This window comes from Temnothorax nylanderi, unplaced genomic scaffold (assembly GCF_030848795.1).
Source record: "Temnothorax nylanderi isolate EJ_2023f unplaced genomic scaffold, tnyl_v1.0 TNYL_tig0470_pilon, whole genome shotgun sequence".
In the NCBI taxonomy this organism is placed as follows: domain Eukaryota; kingdom Metazoa; phylum Arthropoda; class Insecta; order Hymenoptera; family Formicidae; genus Temnothorax; species Temnothorax nylanderi.
This window is the reverse complement of record NW_027249532.1, coordinates 63,065-80,665: the sequence shown is the minus strand read 5'-3', so window position 1 is coordinate 80,665 and position 17,601 is coordinate 63,065. Positions and strand designations below refer to the sequence as shown.

Genomic DNA, 17,601 nt, shown 5'->3' with positions numbered 1-17,601 from the left:
CCGTCAAATCATATAGACCTGTCTTTTGCCAGTCATGAGTAAGATCCTGGAGAGAGTTGTGGTTGGAAGACTGAATGATATATTTAATCATCCGGAACTTTGCTCTGGAAGGCAGTACGGTTTCAAAACAGGGAAAAGCACTGAAGATGCTATAGTAAAGTTAAGAGAATTATCAGAGGAAGCAACGGAAAAATATGTACTTGCAATTCTGTTTGATATTTCTGGGGCATTTGATAATGTTTGGTGGCCTTTGGTTCTGGACAATCTCAAAAAGCGAAATTGTCCGCGAAATATGTATTTACTGATACGAAACTACCTATATAAGAGACTCGTCAAAATTGTCGAACGTGCCGGGGAGGTACGCAAGCATGTCACGAAAGGATGCCCGCAGGGGTCAGTACTTGGACCTTATCTTTGGAACCTCATATTTGACGATTTGATTAATCTCATTCGTATTTGAGGCTTTGAGCCAATAGCATATGCTGACGATTTGATTGTTATAATTAAAGGGCACTCCAGATTGGACCTACAGCAAAAAGCACAAGATGTAGTTAATAGGATAGTAGAGTGGTGTTTAAAGCGAAAATTGCAACTCTCGCCGACAAAGACGAAAATGATCTTGGTAAAGGGATTTTTGGATGTGCGAAGACCTCCTACGGTTAAGATAAACGGCCGCAGTCTGAGTTTCTCGGAAAAAGCCAGGTATTTAGGAGTCCACTTTGGTCCGAGATTAAACATAGGGCCCCATGTCTCCTCCGTCTGTTCAAAGAGCAAGAAGTTATTCTACAAACTAAGCCGGGTTGCTAAGGCAAACTGGGGTATCAGATATAAAGAATTTTTGGTTATTTACAAAGGCGTATTTGTCCCAATAGTCACCTACGCCGCTGCAGGATGGGCAGATAAACTAAATGCTCAGCACAGAAGGAAATTGCTCTCTGCGCAGCGACAAGCGCTAATTTATGTAACTAAAGCTTACAGAACGGTCTCAGGTGACGCGCTAACCGTTTTAACCGGCTGTCCTCCGATCGATCTCCTTCTGGCCGAAAGGATAGCAGTCTATAAACTAAAAAATAGGGGATAAATTAGTCATGGCGATCTAAACTTAAATTGTAGTATGGATATTGACGCGGAAGAGGTGTTTGGTAAAATTAAGCAACGGACAGTGTCATTATGGCAACACAGATGGGATACATCCACAAAGGCTCGGTTGACATATGAGTTCATGCAGGGGATATCGGGCAGACTACTTGCTGGTTGGTTCTCTTTTAATTATTATGTCGTACAGATGCTGACAGGACATGGAAATTTCAATTTTAAACTGCAGTATTTCAAGCTGACTGACACACCAAACTGTAAATGTGGCTCTCCAGACACAGTTCAGCATATCATTTTTACGTGTCCTAACTATGAGGACACCAGAGGGTCGCTTCGGGCTCACATGAGTAAGCACTCGCGCTGGCCCTGCGAGTAAACTGCACTTTTGAGTGAAGAAAATTTCGAGACATTTGCAAAATTTTCCATGGAAGTACTTAAAAGAAAGGAGAGATCCCAAGACGATTAATCCTTCACGAGATCGAGTGTGAAACTGAGCGAGTGGATGAATGCGAGAGGTCCGTGTGGATCTTCACGGGTGCTGCCTCGGCGGTAGGATTCTACATGGGCGGTAACACGCCAAACTGACTGCGTCCGGTCGTGGCGGTCGACGGGCGGGGGAGCCCCTGGCTTGTTGGCCGTCATTTGCCGACAGCAGTCCCCGTAAGAGACCGAGCGGTGCTGGTGACCCCACCTCCTCGTGGTCCTCGCTGGAAACGTCGGGCGGAGGATGCAATTGCGGTTGCGCCTATCGTCATGACGGCCAAGTGGGTCACCTCCCTCACTATGGGGGACGGTCTACCTCGTTCGATGACTCTCGTACAAGACTTACAAGGGAACGGTCGGAAGTGTCCCTACCCGATTTGGATGCGCTTTGGATATGTTGTTGAGCATAAAAAAAAAACAGACTTGTATTTTTTTTTGCGGCGTATCTCGACGTTTAGGGGTTGAAAAAACCTCTAAAAAATAACGACCGATTTGGATGCGCTTTGGATATGTTGTCGAGCATCAAAAAACATTAGACACGGGTTTTTTTTTGCTGCTTATCTCGACGTTTAGGGGTTGAAACAACCCCTAAAAAATAACGACCGATTTGGATGCGCTTTGGATATGTTGTCGAGCATCAAAAAACATTAGACACGGGTTTTTTTTGCTGGTTATCTCGACGTTTAGGGGTTGAAACAACCCCTAAAAAATAACGGATTTTATAGTTTTTAGCGAATATCTTCGAAAATATAAGGCGTATGAAAAAAAGTTTGGTACAAAAGGTTTATGGCTTTTTGTACTCTTTACAATGGCGTAATCAGATTTTTCAAATTTGTCACATTTTTTAATTTAACCCCACTCCCACTTATTATTTTTGCCAAATATAACAATTTTTCCAACGCAAATTTAAGAGCGTCAAATGCCAAATACATCCATATGTATTTTTATTATGATACCATTATTAGATTTTTGGCAAGACGAGATGATATGTGGTATAGGCGTCGCCCTGTAGGTAGGAGTTGCGTTATTTCTGTTCAGTTGCGCCGTACGCTTAAAAATTTCCATTTCAACTCCGGGATGACCGAAAGCGCTGATGCAAAGGCCAGCGCAAGGCACTGACAGCGAGAGGTTAACGCTATTTCGAGAGTCCTAGACTAGCAACGGAATGTCGACTCCGACATTATAAATACCGCCGAATTGTAAGATCACATTAATGAATAATTATACCGTTGTGCGCTCACAACAATTTACTTCGACGCGTATTTATAACACTGTTTTGCGCACGCGCCATTTGAACTTCGGATGACGTGATATCTTTTTCTCTGCTTGGACTTTCATCGCATATTATGTCGTAGTATATAGTAATGGAAATTTTTAAGCGTACGGCGCAACTGAACAGAAATAACGCAACACTTACCTACAGCGCGACGCCTATACCACATATCATCTCGTCTTGCCAAAAATCTAATAATGGTATCATAATAAAAATACACATGGATGTATTTGGCATTTGACGCTCTTAAATTTGCGTTGGAAAAATTGTTATATTTGGCAAAAATAATAGGTGGGAGTGGGGTTAAATTAAAAAATGTGACAAATTTGAAAAATCTGATTACGCCATTGTAAAGAGCACAAAAAGCCATAAACCTTTTGTACCAAACTTTTTTTCATACGCCTTATATTTTCGAAGATATTCGCTAAAAACTATAAAATCCGTTATTTTTTAAGGGTTGTTTCAACCCCTAAACGTCGAGATAACCAGCAAAAAAAAACCCGTGTCTAATGTTTTTTGATGCTCGACAACATATCCAAAGCGCATCCAAATCGGTCGTTATTTTTTAGGGGTTGTTTCAACCCCTAAACGTCGAGATAAGCAGCAAAAAAAAACCCGTGTCTAATGTTTTTTGATGCTCGACAACATATCCAAAGCGCATTCAAATCGGTCGTTATTTTTTAGGGGTTTTTTCAACCCCTAAACGTCGAGATACGCCGCAAAAAAAAAATACGAGTCTGTTTTTTTTTTATGCTCAACAACATATCCAAAGCGCATCCAAATCGGGTAGGGACACTTCCGACCGTTCCCTTGTTAGTCTGATACGGGAGGAGAACGGGGGGTTTTTCCGAGTCCACTGTGACGCAAGATCAATGCGCAGCGTTTTTCTTCGCAAGTGGCGGAACTGGAGCAGTACAAAGCTCGTATCTCCCTTCATCAGTGGGTAATAGAGTAACTCTAGGAACCACAGCGCGCGGAATTCCGCCAGAGGCGCAAGTTATATTTCACTGTCCCTATCTACTATCTAGCGAAACCACTGCCAAGGGAACGGGCTTGGAAAAATTAGCGGGGAAAGAAGACCCTGTTGAGCTTGACTCTAGTCTGGCACTGTAAGGAGACATGAGAGGTGTAGCATAAGTAGGAGATGGCAACATCGCCGGTGAAATACCACTACTTTCATCGTTTCCTTACTTACTCGGTTAGGCGGAGCGCGTGCCCCGAGGGCTTCGTGCCCCGGCGGTCACGGTGTTCTAGAGCTTTTGCACCAAACTCCCTCTCAAGAAACGTCTCCGCTGTGTCCATTAAGCTCTTGTTTTCCTCTTTATGTAATCCTCTGATCACTAGATTATTTTTCTTTTCCTTCCTTTCCTTTATATTTCTTTCTCTCTTCCTAACCATCTCCGACACCTTTCCCACAATCTCCTCCATTTTGCCGCCGGTCGCCTCTTCCGTTATGTTTTCACTCCTTTGTTCGATCTTCGATAGTCTCCCTACTAGCTTATCCATCCTTTCCTCTATCCTTTCTTTTTTTTTCTCCATCTCTCTTCTAAGACGCTCATCCTCTCTCTCATCTCTCTTATCTCGTCCCTCAGGTTCCTCATCTCGTCTCTAATTTCTCTCAGGATTGAAATAACAAATCCGTCCTCTTCTTTCTTCTCTAATGCAAACTGCGTCTCATTTTCTTCTTTCTTTTTTATTGTCGCTCCTTCTCCATCTTTCAATTTTCCTATATCTGGAGGCGTTCTATCTACTTTATTACTCCTCTTAAAGATCTCGGTGATCATCTGCTCCTTCTCCTTTCTCTTCCTTTTTATCTTAGCTAAGTCGCCGTCTATACTTTTATCGCCCCTCATATATTCTAAAATACTAGTTGAGGATGATCTCTCTCTCCCTTTTAAATCTTCTTTAGGGGGCCTGCCTTTTCCTTTCTTTACTGCTATCGGTGTGGCGTAAATTTCTTTTTCCCTCGCTTCTGTGGCTGGTAGATCCGAGCTTTTATCCCTATCCATCTTCAACTCCTTCTCTCTCTTTCTCTCATCCTTCTCACTCTTCTTTCTACCCTCGGTCTGTTCGGACATACTAATACCTATTACTTATCTCTGGCTGCCGGCTGATGTCGCTGCCTACTTTATACTCGACGAACCAAAATCTCTGCCTTTATGAACGTTCGCCAGCGCCGTGCTAGGCCTTCGCCTCCGCTCACCTAACCTCCTTTCAAAACACCTGTCCTTTTTCGCTCTCCTTTATGTAAACCTAATGTTTCCAGTCTTGCTGTTTACCCTATCTTTATCCTAAATGATTCTTCCTACTCTTTTTATTGCTCTATCATCTACCGCGCTTCCTAACTTGCTCTCAACTCTCTCCTTCCCTCCTCGCAGCTCGCACACGCATACACCTCTCACTCGCTGCGCTAACCAAGTCCTGCTTTTTCCTTTTCTAAAAAAGTCATGTTACAATAATATTATACTGTTACTATTACACCATTAACCTTTTGATACACACAACTGTCAAAATATGCCATAACAGCCACTCATGAAGTAAGCGCAGAGAGAGAACCAATCGGCATCGCGGAAAAACGACAACAATAATTCGATAGATTCGAGTATCGATGACATGCCCTTTTTAGAAAAGGAAAAAAAGTGTGCAAATTAGAAACTTGCACATTGCTTCTTTCTTATTACAGATCGCTACCATTGCTCCTATTTCATTTCGCTCATAAAGCTTCCTCTATGAGGAAACCAAACTAATAAATACTAATAATTATGCATTGAATAAAATACAAGCCTCCTCATAAGAAGAGCTTTGTGAGCGAAACAAAATAAGAGCAATGATAGCGATCTGTAATCAGGAGGAAGCAATGTGCAAGTTTCTAATATTTACACACTTTTTTTAGATACAATAAGATATATCCAGAAATCATTTTGTAGATCACACTTTTTAGTAAAAAAAACTACTAAAAAATCTGTTTTTATTTATTTTTTTAATAAAAAGAGATTTGATATTCTAGTCATTTTTTAATGCATTTTCCTTCTTAATTTATACAGTATCTATTTATATAAATCTCATTGTAATGAAGTACATCACTCACCAACATAAATCCATGTCGGACCATCATCATTTCATAGGTCTGTACAATTTTCAATAGGAACACTTTCACCGTCTGAAGATTTCGTTTTTGTGCGACATCGTTCACAGCTGCGAGAAGTACTTCATAGCTCGGCGATGGTAGAATTAATCCCGGGAAAAGATCAGATACTATACCCTGAAAATAAAACATACAATTAAGCAGATTAGAAAGAATCGATTTTGTAGGAATCTCGTAGGTGCCACTCTACAAGTATATGCCCGCCTGACTCTTGTTATCCAATAAGATCGTCGGTGAGAACGTCGATCGGGGCAAAAGTTATTTTTTTTAACTATCCCCATCACTCATTATTGTTTTTCAATATTTTGAAAATTTTTTAAAATTATATTGAAGTTTATGTTGCGCCAAATTCAATCATATATAAGATAAAGTTGTGGTACGGGATCCGGCCGCGTGATTTATACGTTCATCTGTTATTTTATCGAAATGCGATTTTAATGGAAGATTACATATCAGGTCATACATCGCGGCCGGTGTGCCTAGCAAAATCTTGCCGCAAGTACCCTCAATTAGAGCTGCTTCAATTATCGTCATATAAAAAGAGTGACCTAAAGAACTTGAAAAAATAGGTTGTTACCTCTCAGTTTCCCACATAGACAATAATATTTAATAGAAATCTATTAAATATCCCCAATGTATATCCATGATATCCACGAGATATTTAATAGATATCCATTAAATACCCAGATGTCCGCCACCCGAGATCTAATTTATATCCATTAAATATCCATAGGGATATCCAGTGGATATCCATTACATATTAGTGGATATATCTGCATGGATATCCACCAAATGTCTAATATACGTCCAGTAGGTATAAAATGGATATAAATGGGATTGGTTGGTTATCTATATATATATATATAAACAAAATGGCTTTTATTTAATAAACTTTATTTTAAAAATTAAGTGTCGCGCGCGCGCGCGCGCGCGCGTGTGTGTGTGTGTGTGTGTGTGTGTGTGTGTGTGTGTGTGTGTGTGTGTGTGTGTGTGTTCCTTAAGGAACGAAATGCCAACGACCTTCGAACGAATGGTTTTTTAGACTCGAGGACGCTTGTGCTGCTTCGTTGATTCACGATTATGCGTACGTGTACATTTTATCCGCAGCGAAAATGGATATATTACACATGATATTCGTTCAGTCGCGCACACTTCATGCTTACATTTATTTATTTTCCTTGGCAATTATCGTTTTGAAAAACCCTTTACCGATCAAAACCCTTTTTTATGGATGACAATCATCGCTGCCACAAAAACCACTATCTTTTGCCCCTTATAAGGGAACGCAGCCCCTAAGGCGGCATAACTGCAGGCGCAATTGGATAAAGGTAATATGCAGCATTTAGACAACATAAAAATTTAAAGAACTCTGTAGAAATTATTCAAAGAAGTCTTAATTTTTTCAAATGGAAAAAATTTATCTTGTCTTTAAAGTTTTTCTAAGCGTCTTTTAAACTTCTCTAAAATTTAAAATCGTACCAATTGTCGTTATTAATGAGATTTATTATAAATGAAATTCTTTGAAAATGATACCGTCACAAATATAATATCGAGTTTACTGATCGTAGCAAAATACAACATTTCACAATTTCTAACGAAGTGTCGTTTTAGAATCTTGTTACTAAAAATTTTAGAATTTTTCTGCTAAAGTAAGTTAACTGCTAACGAGACATCTATAAATATTGAAATTTAAGTTCACGAATTACCCTCCTAAACGGTAAAATTGTCAAAATCTATAGATTATTTTGTACAGCTAACGAGTTTCGCGGCATATCATCTTCATCTATTTCTGTAATTGTTAATCCTACAGCTCTCGTGACAACCGGATCGTCCTGGAAAATCTTGGGAGCTTTCTGTTTTAGATCATCGTTATTATCACCATTCAGCAAAAAAAAAAAAAGAAAACGGACAATAGAACCAGACAGTCCAAGATTATATCACACGTATTTGAGAAATATTCTTAATTCTCATTAGGTTATTCCTCTTAATGTTCCGATCTATCTCGCAAGCGCATAAATAATTTACGCTTAAAAAGATTTCGCAAAAGACTTATTGTTAGTCAAGAACTCTTCGCAGTAAAATCTTTCGTTAAGCATATGTTTGAACAGCTCGATCGCGCGATTCGGTCCTCTTTTAATCTCTACTTTTTTCTAGGAATCTGACGATTTTCGAGATTGACGATCATGGATCTATGATCGGGCGATTCAAAGATTTCACGAGAAAATCGATTTTCTTTTCTCTGCAAAATAATCGTACTTTCTTCTTCGATTCTAGTTCGATATAACATGCTACATTGACATCTGAATAATAATGCGCGTGACTCAAGAACTAATTTACCTAACGCTTTCATTCCTTTGTTCCAAAAAAAAATTAACAAAAATAACACTTAAAAATTTGAATAAATTATTACCGAGAACGAGGTATATCTTATGTCTATAAAACAATCGTTTTGCAAAATCGACTGCGCCCAATGGAGCTCTCTGCGTGCGAGGATAATCGGAAGAATCTAAACTTGGCAATATATCGTTTTTAAATGCATAGACTCTATATAAATTATATTTGCATACGTCGTCCAAATCATCACATTCGTATTCTTATGTCAGAAATAAATCTAAGGAAATAAAAGAATTGCATTAAAGAGAGATAACTGTTTTGTATATCTGAATATCAACTTATAAACTTTTTTATATATAGCATTTACATATATATATATATATATATATATATATATATATTGTTGCGGCACTGCGCCTTCGCGCTGAGACACCCGTTGCTTCGCTCGCGAGTAGCTTCAAGCCGAAGCGCGTTCCCTGACGACGGGATGTATTGATCGGCGAATCAATTGAAAAACGGTCAGATTTTATCTGGAGTTGCTGGACTGTTCGGACGTGTGTCCGCACTTTTCTGTATCGAGATAATAAACATTGAGATTGTTTGTTTCCTTAAAACCGCGGTGTTTCTTTTATTCCCGCGGGTTTCGGGAGTGCGAGTGCGTGAGTGCGAGCGAGTGCTAGTGCGACGCGGCGAGCGTAACAATATATATATTTATTTATTTATTTATTTATTTATTTATATATATACTTTATTTTTTTAACAACTACAATGCAGATGCATAACGATGCAACGCTACAAGGAATCAAAAAGTTTATAATTGACTGGTTAAGACATGCTGAGGAAAGACATACAAGACATTTAACACAGGCAATGAGTAAACAGTGTGACCCATCAGCAACATTCTTTTATTTTTTTTAAAACATTTTATACATTTTTAACATTTTTGCTTTTTAAGTTCTTTTTTAGTCTCTTAAAAGATTGTGTTATATGAGAGATATGTACTAACACGTTAACATATGTTAATACAGTTATATTTTACAAATGTTAAAATTTAAAAGTACTATATATGTACCTCTATTTTTGTACGGTGTACTAAATTTTTTTATCTTCAAAAATTAAAGTAGTTTATATGTATTTTTATTTTTACTGGTTGTATTTTTTCCCCAAAAATTAGAGGTACTTTGTTTAAAAACTATTTTTTTAATGAATAAAGATTATTAATCTTTTAGTTTTAAGATATCTTATGCAAAGCATAATATATCAATTCAAATTAATATGCAATGTATAAATATACTTATTTTTTCATGTACATCGTAGACAGAAAGGTTAATTTTTTTGTTATACGTTTTGGAATGTGTTTGTTTAATTTTATAATTTATTTTCCAATGGGAGAATTATTTTATTGGACAAGACAAATGCATTCCGAAATTTATCACAAAAGAGGAACAATATTTCTGTCCACGATTGTACAATTATCCTCTTTCTGGTTAAACCATAATTTCCGGCTCATTGTACATAGAATATCCATACAATATCGCGAGTGTTATATAATTGTGGCGGTCTACACTCATGGTACACGCCCGCGCGATAACTCTACGGTACCTGTATTACCGGCGGCTACTTCGCATCAACGTCGCTAGGCGCCGCATCGTCTGTACCGTTTCGCGTATTTCAGATTCGACCACGACCTGTATATAAAGGGACCTCCTACGCCGCCTGACAGATCTTCTTAGGCGCTAGTCGCCTACGCACACCTGTATCTAATGTAAATATACGTTAATTGTTTAAAATGCAAACATGTGTCACCTTTCTTTTCTACCCCTTTGCGATTCACAATCCAATAAGGTAGATAACCGCTTAAATATAAAAGTAGCAGTGCCCATATAATTAATATCTTGCGACATTTTTCGGTCTGCCTCAGATATCCTGTGGACGTCATCTAAGACGTCTGCAAGATACTAAATAGCCGGACATTTGTGCATCTGCTGGATATCCACCGGATATCTGAGACCATTTTGGGATGTCCTGCGGTTATTGAGATATCCCAAAATGATGTTTGTAGGACGTCCCTCAGATAAAGTGTGCTGTGTGGGATATAGTGCTATATCTGGTTGTACATAGGACAAGATTAGTCACATTAATATATCTGGCTATATATGACTTCATATATAGTTGTATATAATGCCCCACACAGCACACTTTATCTGAGGGACGTCCTACAGACATCATTTTGGGATATCTCAATAATCGTAGGACATCCCAAAATGGTCTCAGATATCCGGTGGATATCCAGTGGATGCACAAGTGTCCGGCTATTTAGATCTTGCAGACATCTTAGATGACGGTCCACAGGATATCCGAGGCAGATCGAAAAATATCGCAAGATATTAATTATACACTCGCGATATCGTATGGATATCGTATGGATATTTTATATACAATGAAATTATGGTTTAACCAGAAAGGGGATAATCGTACAATCGTGGACAGAAATATTGTTTCTCTTAAAACAACCTTCGTTCGAAACGCGGATCTAGCTCGCGGCTGGGCTGGGTTCGAAGGAGGTGCGGAGGAACGGACGCGCGGTGAGGTTCGGCAAAATGAAGTGTATCGTGGTTAACAACTAACGTGACAGAATTTATTATATAATGGACGGTCGCGATATTTACAGCGGATTGAGCGCACAGTGTAACAGTCGCGGTATGCACAACGGCGCGGTGAGCGCAGGACGCAGAGTCGGGGCGCACGCGGTGCGCGCGGGAGTGCACGCGGGTGGTGATCGTGACGGGCGATCGGCGTGTGACGGGTGGCGCGAGGTAAGGCGCGGGGCGTACGGGCGCGGGTACGGCGGCGAGATTGCTGCAATTCGGTGCGTTCGGTGGCAGGCGTATCCGGGGAGAAGCGTTCGGTGGAGGCAGAGAAGCGCTCTGCCCCCGTTCGGATACTTCGTGCGCAAGGACGCCGGTCGGGTACCGAGAAGCGCTCGGGGAAGATAGAGTATGCCAGAGGCTCTCTACCTTCGTCCTGACTAGCGGGCGCGGGGTGTAGGAGCGCCGGTCGTCTGACGAGAATCGCTCGGCGAAGACAGAGAATGCCGGGGGCGCTCTACCTTCGTTCTGACTCGCGGGGGTGCGGTGGAAGAAAGCCGGCCGTCGATCGAGAATCACTCGGCGAAGACAGAGAATGCCGGAGGCGCTCTACCCTCGTTCTGACGTGCGGGCGCGGTGTGGAAGAAAGCTTGTCGTCTCTCGAGAATCGCTCGGCGAAGACAGAGAATGCCGGAGGCGCTCTACCCTCGTTCTGACTTGCTAGAAAGATGCGGGAATTCAGGATCGGTGCGGTCGGTCGGAGCGGTGATCAGGAAATCGCATTTAGCGTTAAAAACGCTCGTCTTTTATACCCGGCGCGGCGGCGTTCCGCCGTGGCGGGGGTAGCGACGGCGATCGCGAGCGCCGGGATGGTGCGGCGGGACGGTCGGAAAATACGGCGTCCCGACGCCGCGATCGCGTTCGGCGGTCTTCGGTTGCGGTCGGCACCGTTCGGCGCGTTGAGACGGTTGCCGCGGCAAGCCCGTTCGCGGGCTTCCTAACGTTATATGCTAGCGTTTAAAATGTGGGCACACGTGCCCTGTCTTCGCCCTGCGGGTGGTCGGCCGAGCGGTCTCGGCGGGATGTTATGCCGGAACGATGCATATTTGGGGGTGCATCGTTACATCACCCCCCTCCTTGAAAAAGCGCGAATTTGGCGCTCTACGGCTTCGGCTTTATCTCGCGGATGGTTCGGACGGAGCCGGTCGCATTAAAACGTATGTGCCAGCGTTTCCCCCTGGATCGCATCTTGTGCTGGCGCGATACGTGGGCGTGGAAGTGGGGTACCCAGATGGTATGTCCGGGTTCCACTTCCACCGGGATCGGAGGTGGCGGTCGAGACCCTTCTGCCCGCAGGGGTCGTATGTTGGCCGGTGCTGGTTGTGGCGGCGGAGGCGCCGGTTGGTCGGGTCGCGTGGTGGCTGGCTTTGGCAGCGGTGCCGGTGGAACGCTCGGCGAGATCGTTGGCCGCCCCGGTAAGATGGTAAGCCGGAGGTTGGTCTTCTCGATGCTGGTAATCGTGGGCGTCGCGGCCCGTGGCTTCTTCCGGGTCAGTGGTGGTGGCGGGGTGGTGAGCCACTCCAGCTTCCGTCGTTGCTGCTCGTCCGATCGTTGTACCGCGCAGCCGACCGTCGGCACGTTTTTGCGTGACGGCGGTGCGGTTGCGGGCTTGGCGACGGCGGCGATGGCGGCGGCGGCGGCGGCAGAGCCTGGGGTAAATAGCCTTGTCCAGGTCGTGCCGAATCCTGGGCAGACCGGGTCGTATTCCACCGGCTCTGCCAGGATCTTCTCGATCTCGGCGAGAATATCGCGCTCGGTATTCGACTCGCTCTGGTTGGACTCCATGGCTCGTCTGTGAGCACTCTTTTTCGGTATCGGTATTTATTGCCGGTAATTGTTGCCTATTTCGGGAGTGGGGCAATGTCTCTTATGTTTCGGTGTCGTCGTCATCCTCCGGGTTTGCTCCGTTATTGTTGTTATCGTCGTCCTCGGTATCGCTATCCTCCTGGTGGTCGATGTCGCTGTTTTCCTCGTTGTCGGCGGGCGGGGGGGCGGCGGGCGCGGGTTTTAAATCCTGCACGTGTATGTGGCGGCTCCATTTGCCGCTTCGGTCGCGTAGATCGACGATTACCGGCGATATTATCCGGCGCACCTCGAGGGGCCCGCGGAACTTTGGCGCGAGCTTCGCGTTAAACGCGGCGGCTTTGTTGGAGAGTGGGTATTCGCGTTTCCACACCCACTCCCCGACTTTCGGTGCCCATTGACGGCGTCGTAGGTTGTAATACTTTTCCTGCCGCTGGAAAGCGCGCGCCAAATGTATCCGTACAAGCTCGTAGGCTTCCTCGAGGTGACGTCGCGTTTCGTCTGGCGGGGCGGCTGCGGTATTCGGGGCGGCCTCCCGATTGAGTGGGGAGGCCGGTTCGCGGCCGAAGACGAGGTATGCGGGGGTATAACCCGTAGCCTCGTGGTGGGCCGTATTATAGGCGAATTGCAATTCGGGGATGCGCTCATCCCAATTACGGTGATTTCGGTCGACATACTGCGATATCATCGTTTTTACAACCCGGTTTGTTCGCTCGACCGGATTGCAATGCGGCGCGTGGACCGGCGTGTATACATGTCGAACGTTATGGGCGGCGAGCATTTTTTCGAGTTTTCCGGACCGGAGTTGCGTGCCGTTGTCTGACAATATCGTGTCGGGGCAACCGTGGCGGAATAAAATCGCTTCGGCGATGTGCGTGGTTACGGCGGAAGCGGTGGCGCGGCGCAGGGGCCGCATCTCTAGCCATTTAGAGAAGCGGTCCTGCATCGTCAGGAGCCACGTGTGGCCCTGTTTCGATCGTGGCAGCGGTCCGATTAAGTCGAGCGTGACTTGCTGCCATGGGCGAGTGACGGCGGTGGCGTGCAGCGTTCCCGCCGGTCGGGTTTGCGCGACTTTGTGTCCTAGGCACCGGGGGCAATTTCGGACGTAGTTCGCGATTTCCCGGAACATGCCGGGCCAGTAGTATAGTCGGGCGATGCGCGCTATGGTCTTTGCGATCCCGAGATGTCCGGCGGTGGGAGCGTCGTGGTTCTGGTGGAGGATTTCGGGGCGCTGTTCTTTGGCCACGCATGCCTTCCATTGCTTTTCGGGCGGGGTTTCGTTAAAGTTTAGGTCGTGTAGTACGTGTCGGTATAGTTTCCCGTCTCGGATGTCGTAATCAGGGTGGTCCCGGGGGTTTTCTTGCGCGACCCGTAGCATGCGGCGGTACCACGAACAGCGGGGCGGTATCGTGACGGCGGCGGTGGTGGGTTGCCGAGACAAGGCGTCCGCGACCCGGTTGAGGGCTCCTTTCCGGTATTTGATCTCTAGGTCGTGCTGTTGGAGCTCGAATGCCCATCGGCCCAGCCTGCCGGTCGGGGTGTCTAACTTTTGCAGCCACCGCAGGGACTGGTGATCGGTGAGGACGGTAAAGGGGTAGCCCTCGAGGTATTCGCGCATCCGGCGAATCCCCCAGATTACCGCTAGGCATTCGAGCTCGGTTGCGCTATAGTTTCGTTCGGCCTGGTTTAACGTGCGACTCGCGTACGCGATTACTCTTTCCCCCTCTGGGAAATTCTGCGTGAGCACGGCCCCGAGGCCGGTTGTGCTGGCGTCGGTCTGCAGGACAAATCGCCGTGAAAAATCGGGGCAGGCGAGGACCGGCGCGGATGTCAGCGTGTCTTTTAGCTTCTCAAATGCGGTATCTTCCTCTTCCCCCCAGTTCCAGCGGGCGTGTTTTCGCGTGAGCGCGGTGAGCGGCGCGGCGACTGTCGCGAAATCTTGGATGAAGCGCCTGTACCACGACGCTACGCCCAGGAATTGCCGTACTTGCTTAACTGTCTGCGGCCGAGGCCATTGGGCGACTGCCCGGACCTTCTCTGGGTCGGTACGGATCCCTTCGCGGTCGACGATGTGCCCGAGATATTGTAGGCTGTCTACGCAGAATTTGCATTTGGCCGGGTTGAGCCGTAAGTTCGCGGCGCGGAGGCGGTGGAAAACTTCGCGCAGTATGCGGAGGTGTTCCTCGAACGTCTTCGTGATTATAATGATATCGTCGAGATACACAAACACGTGTGGTTCGAGTTCCGGCCCGAGCACGGTATCCAGTAGCCGTTGGAACGTCGCGGGGGCGGAGTGTAAACCGAAGGGCATGACTTTGAAGTGGAAGAGCCCCTTCCCGGGTACGGTGAATGCGGTGATCGGTCGGCTTGCCGGGGTGAGGGGGACCTGCCAGTATCCGCTCTTAAGGTCGAGCGTAGTCAGGTATTTCGCTCCTCGTAATTTGTCGAGCGTCGCGGTGATTTGGGGGAGGGGGTAGGCGTCGGTCTCGGTCGCGTCGTTAACCCGGCGAAAATCGATGCAAAATCGGTGGCTCCCGTCTTTTTTTCGTACCACGACGACCGGGGAACTCCATGCGCTTTTCGAGCGCTCGATCACCCCCTCCCGTTCCATTTTTTCGACTTCGGCGTTAATGATGGCCTGCATGGCCGGGTTGCGCGGTCGGTACCGCTGCTTAATCGGCTCGCGGTTCGTTTTGACGCGGATGTGGTGGGCGGTTTTGTCGGTTGGCCCGGTTATCTGATCGAAGAGGGGGAGTTCTTCTGCGAGGAACGCTCGGAGCCTCTCCTCCTCGGTCGGGGTTCGCGGGGCGATGCCCTCGGTCGTCGCGGTGGCGGGTGTCTGGCTGCGGTGACTCGCGGTGGCCGGCGCGGGAATGGCGTGGCCGAGTTTGGCCCAAAAATCTACCCCGAGTAACATCGCGTTTTTCAGGTTCGGCATAATCGTGAACGAGTGCCAGACGGTCTTGCCGGCGCGGCGGTCTGAATCGGCAATCGGACGCGGCCGGGCAGCGTTATTAGTTGCCCGTTGGCCAACTGGACTTGCCCTTTGTCCGGCGTTACGGGGAAACCGAGGGTTTGCGCGAGCCGGGCGGTGTGCTCGTTGACGAACGATATGTCTGAGCCAGTGTCTAGTAGGGCCTCTAACGGGCGGTCGCGGATGCGCGTTTTTAGGTGCGGCCGGGGCGTGAATCTTACGGGGAGGACCGGGGGGCGGCCGGCGTTTCCGCGGTCCCGGTTTCGTTTCCCGGCGGCGGGTGACAATCTTTTGTCAGTACGCCGTCCTTGCCGCATTGTGAGCAAAACTTCCGGGCGGGGCGTCGGCAGTCGAAGCGCGTGTGGCCGCGTTGCTTCCAACGCCAGCAGCACTCGCTTCGACTGTACACGGCGGCGGTGACCGGGGGGTCGGTGGCGGTGCTCTTCGCGACGGTGCGCTTTTTGCGATTCTGCTGCAATCGTTCGAACTCGCCTGCTCGTTGCTGCAGTTCCCGGGGGCCGCGGACGTCGCTTCGCCAGATACGGTTTTGATAATCGGGGTGCATGTTCTCGTAGAGCTGCTCGACCTGCTCTTCGGTCGAGTAGCCCCCTGCCCTACGCATGAGGGTCAGCATCTGTGTCGCGTATTTCACATACGGTTCCCCGTCTTTCTGTACGCGGTCGCGGATTTCATTTACCAGTTGCAGTCGGTACCGTCGCGGCAGGAATGTCTCTTTAAAATCGGCGATGAAATCCCCCCAGGTCACCCATCCGTCGCGGTTGTTACGGTACCACAGGAGGGCGTCCCCTTTTAGGAGTTCGGGCAGCCCGCGGAGCCAGTGGTCATCGTAGAATCCGTACGCGGCGCGGAGCTCGTCGATCCGTTCTAGGAATGCCCATGGGTCCTTCCCGTCGAAGTGGAGGCCCCATTTTCGCATTTGGTTCATTATCTGGGTGGTGGGGGGGAGGCGGGGTCCGCCGGGCGGTCGGCTGGAATTATCGTTACGGGGGATGCCGGTATTCCGGTGGGTACGGTCAGCGTTATTGGGGGCGCGTCGGACGCGTTTGTCGGTCTTCCGGTGGGCACGGTCAGAGTTAGCGGGGGGGTGTCGGACGCGTCCGCCTGGAACTGCTCGGGGTGGGCGTCGATAAATCGATTTAATCGGCGGCGTAGATCGTCGAGATTGCCCTCGGTGTCGAGTCCGAGTGAGTTTAGTTCGGTTATCAAGTCGGCCTTATTTAATCTATTGAAATACTCCTTCATTTTGCCGGTTTCCTGGGTCCGTTCCTTACGGTCGAGTCCCTGTTCGGGCGCCATAAAACAACCTTCGTTCAAAACGCGGATCTAGCTCGCGGCTGGACTGGGTTCGAAGGAGGTGCGGAGGAACGGACGCGCGGTGAGGTTCGGCAAAATGAAGTGTATCGTGGTTAACAACTAACGTGACAGAGTTTATTATATAATGGACGGTCGCGATATTTACAGCGGATTGAGCGCACAGTGTAACAGTCGCGGTATGCACAACGGCGCGGTGAGCGCAGGACGCAGAGTCGGGGCGCACGCGGTGCGCGCGGGAGTGCACGCGGGTGGTGATCGTGACGGGCGATCGGCGTGTGACGGGTGGCGCAAGGTAAGGCGCGGGGCGCACGGGCGCGGGTACGGCGGCGAGATCGCTGCAATTCGGTGCGTTCGGTGGCAGGCGTATCCGGTGAGAAGCGCTCGGTGGAGGCAGAGAAGCGCTCTGCCCCCGTTCGGATACTTCGTGCGCAAGGACGCCGGTCGGGTACCGAGAAGCGCTCGGGGAAGATAGAGTATGCCAGAGGCTCTCTACCTTCGTCCTGACTAGCGG

The 17,601-nt window shown here is 47.3% G+C and overlaps 1 protein-coding gene across 1 annotated transcript in view; it reads right to left on the bottom strand.

Annotated features, from left to right (window-relative positions):
- LOC139783121 (dynein axonemal heavy chain 12-like) overlaps positions 1 to 17,601 on the bottom strand; it is a 70,546-nt gene that overhangs the window by 42,140 nt on the left and 10,805 nt on the right. The window contains exon 2 of the mRNA XM_071722253.1: positions 5,948 to 6,113. Within this exon, the coding sequence (XP_071578354.1) occupies positions 5,948 to 6,113 (166 nt within the window). The remainder of the gene's footprint in view (positions 1 to 5,947; positions 6,114 to 17,601) is intronic.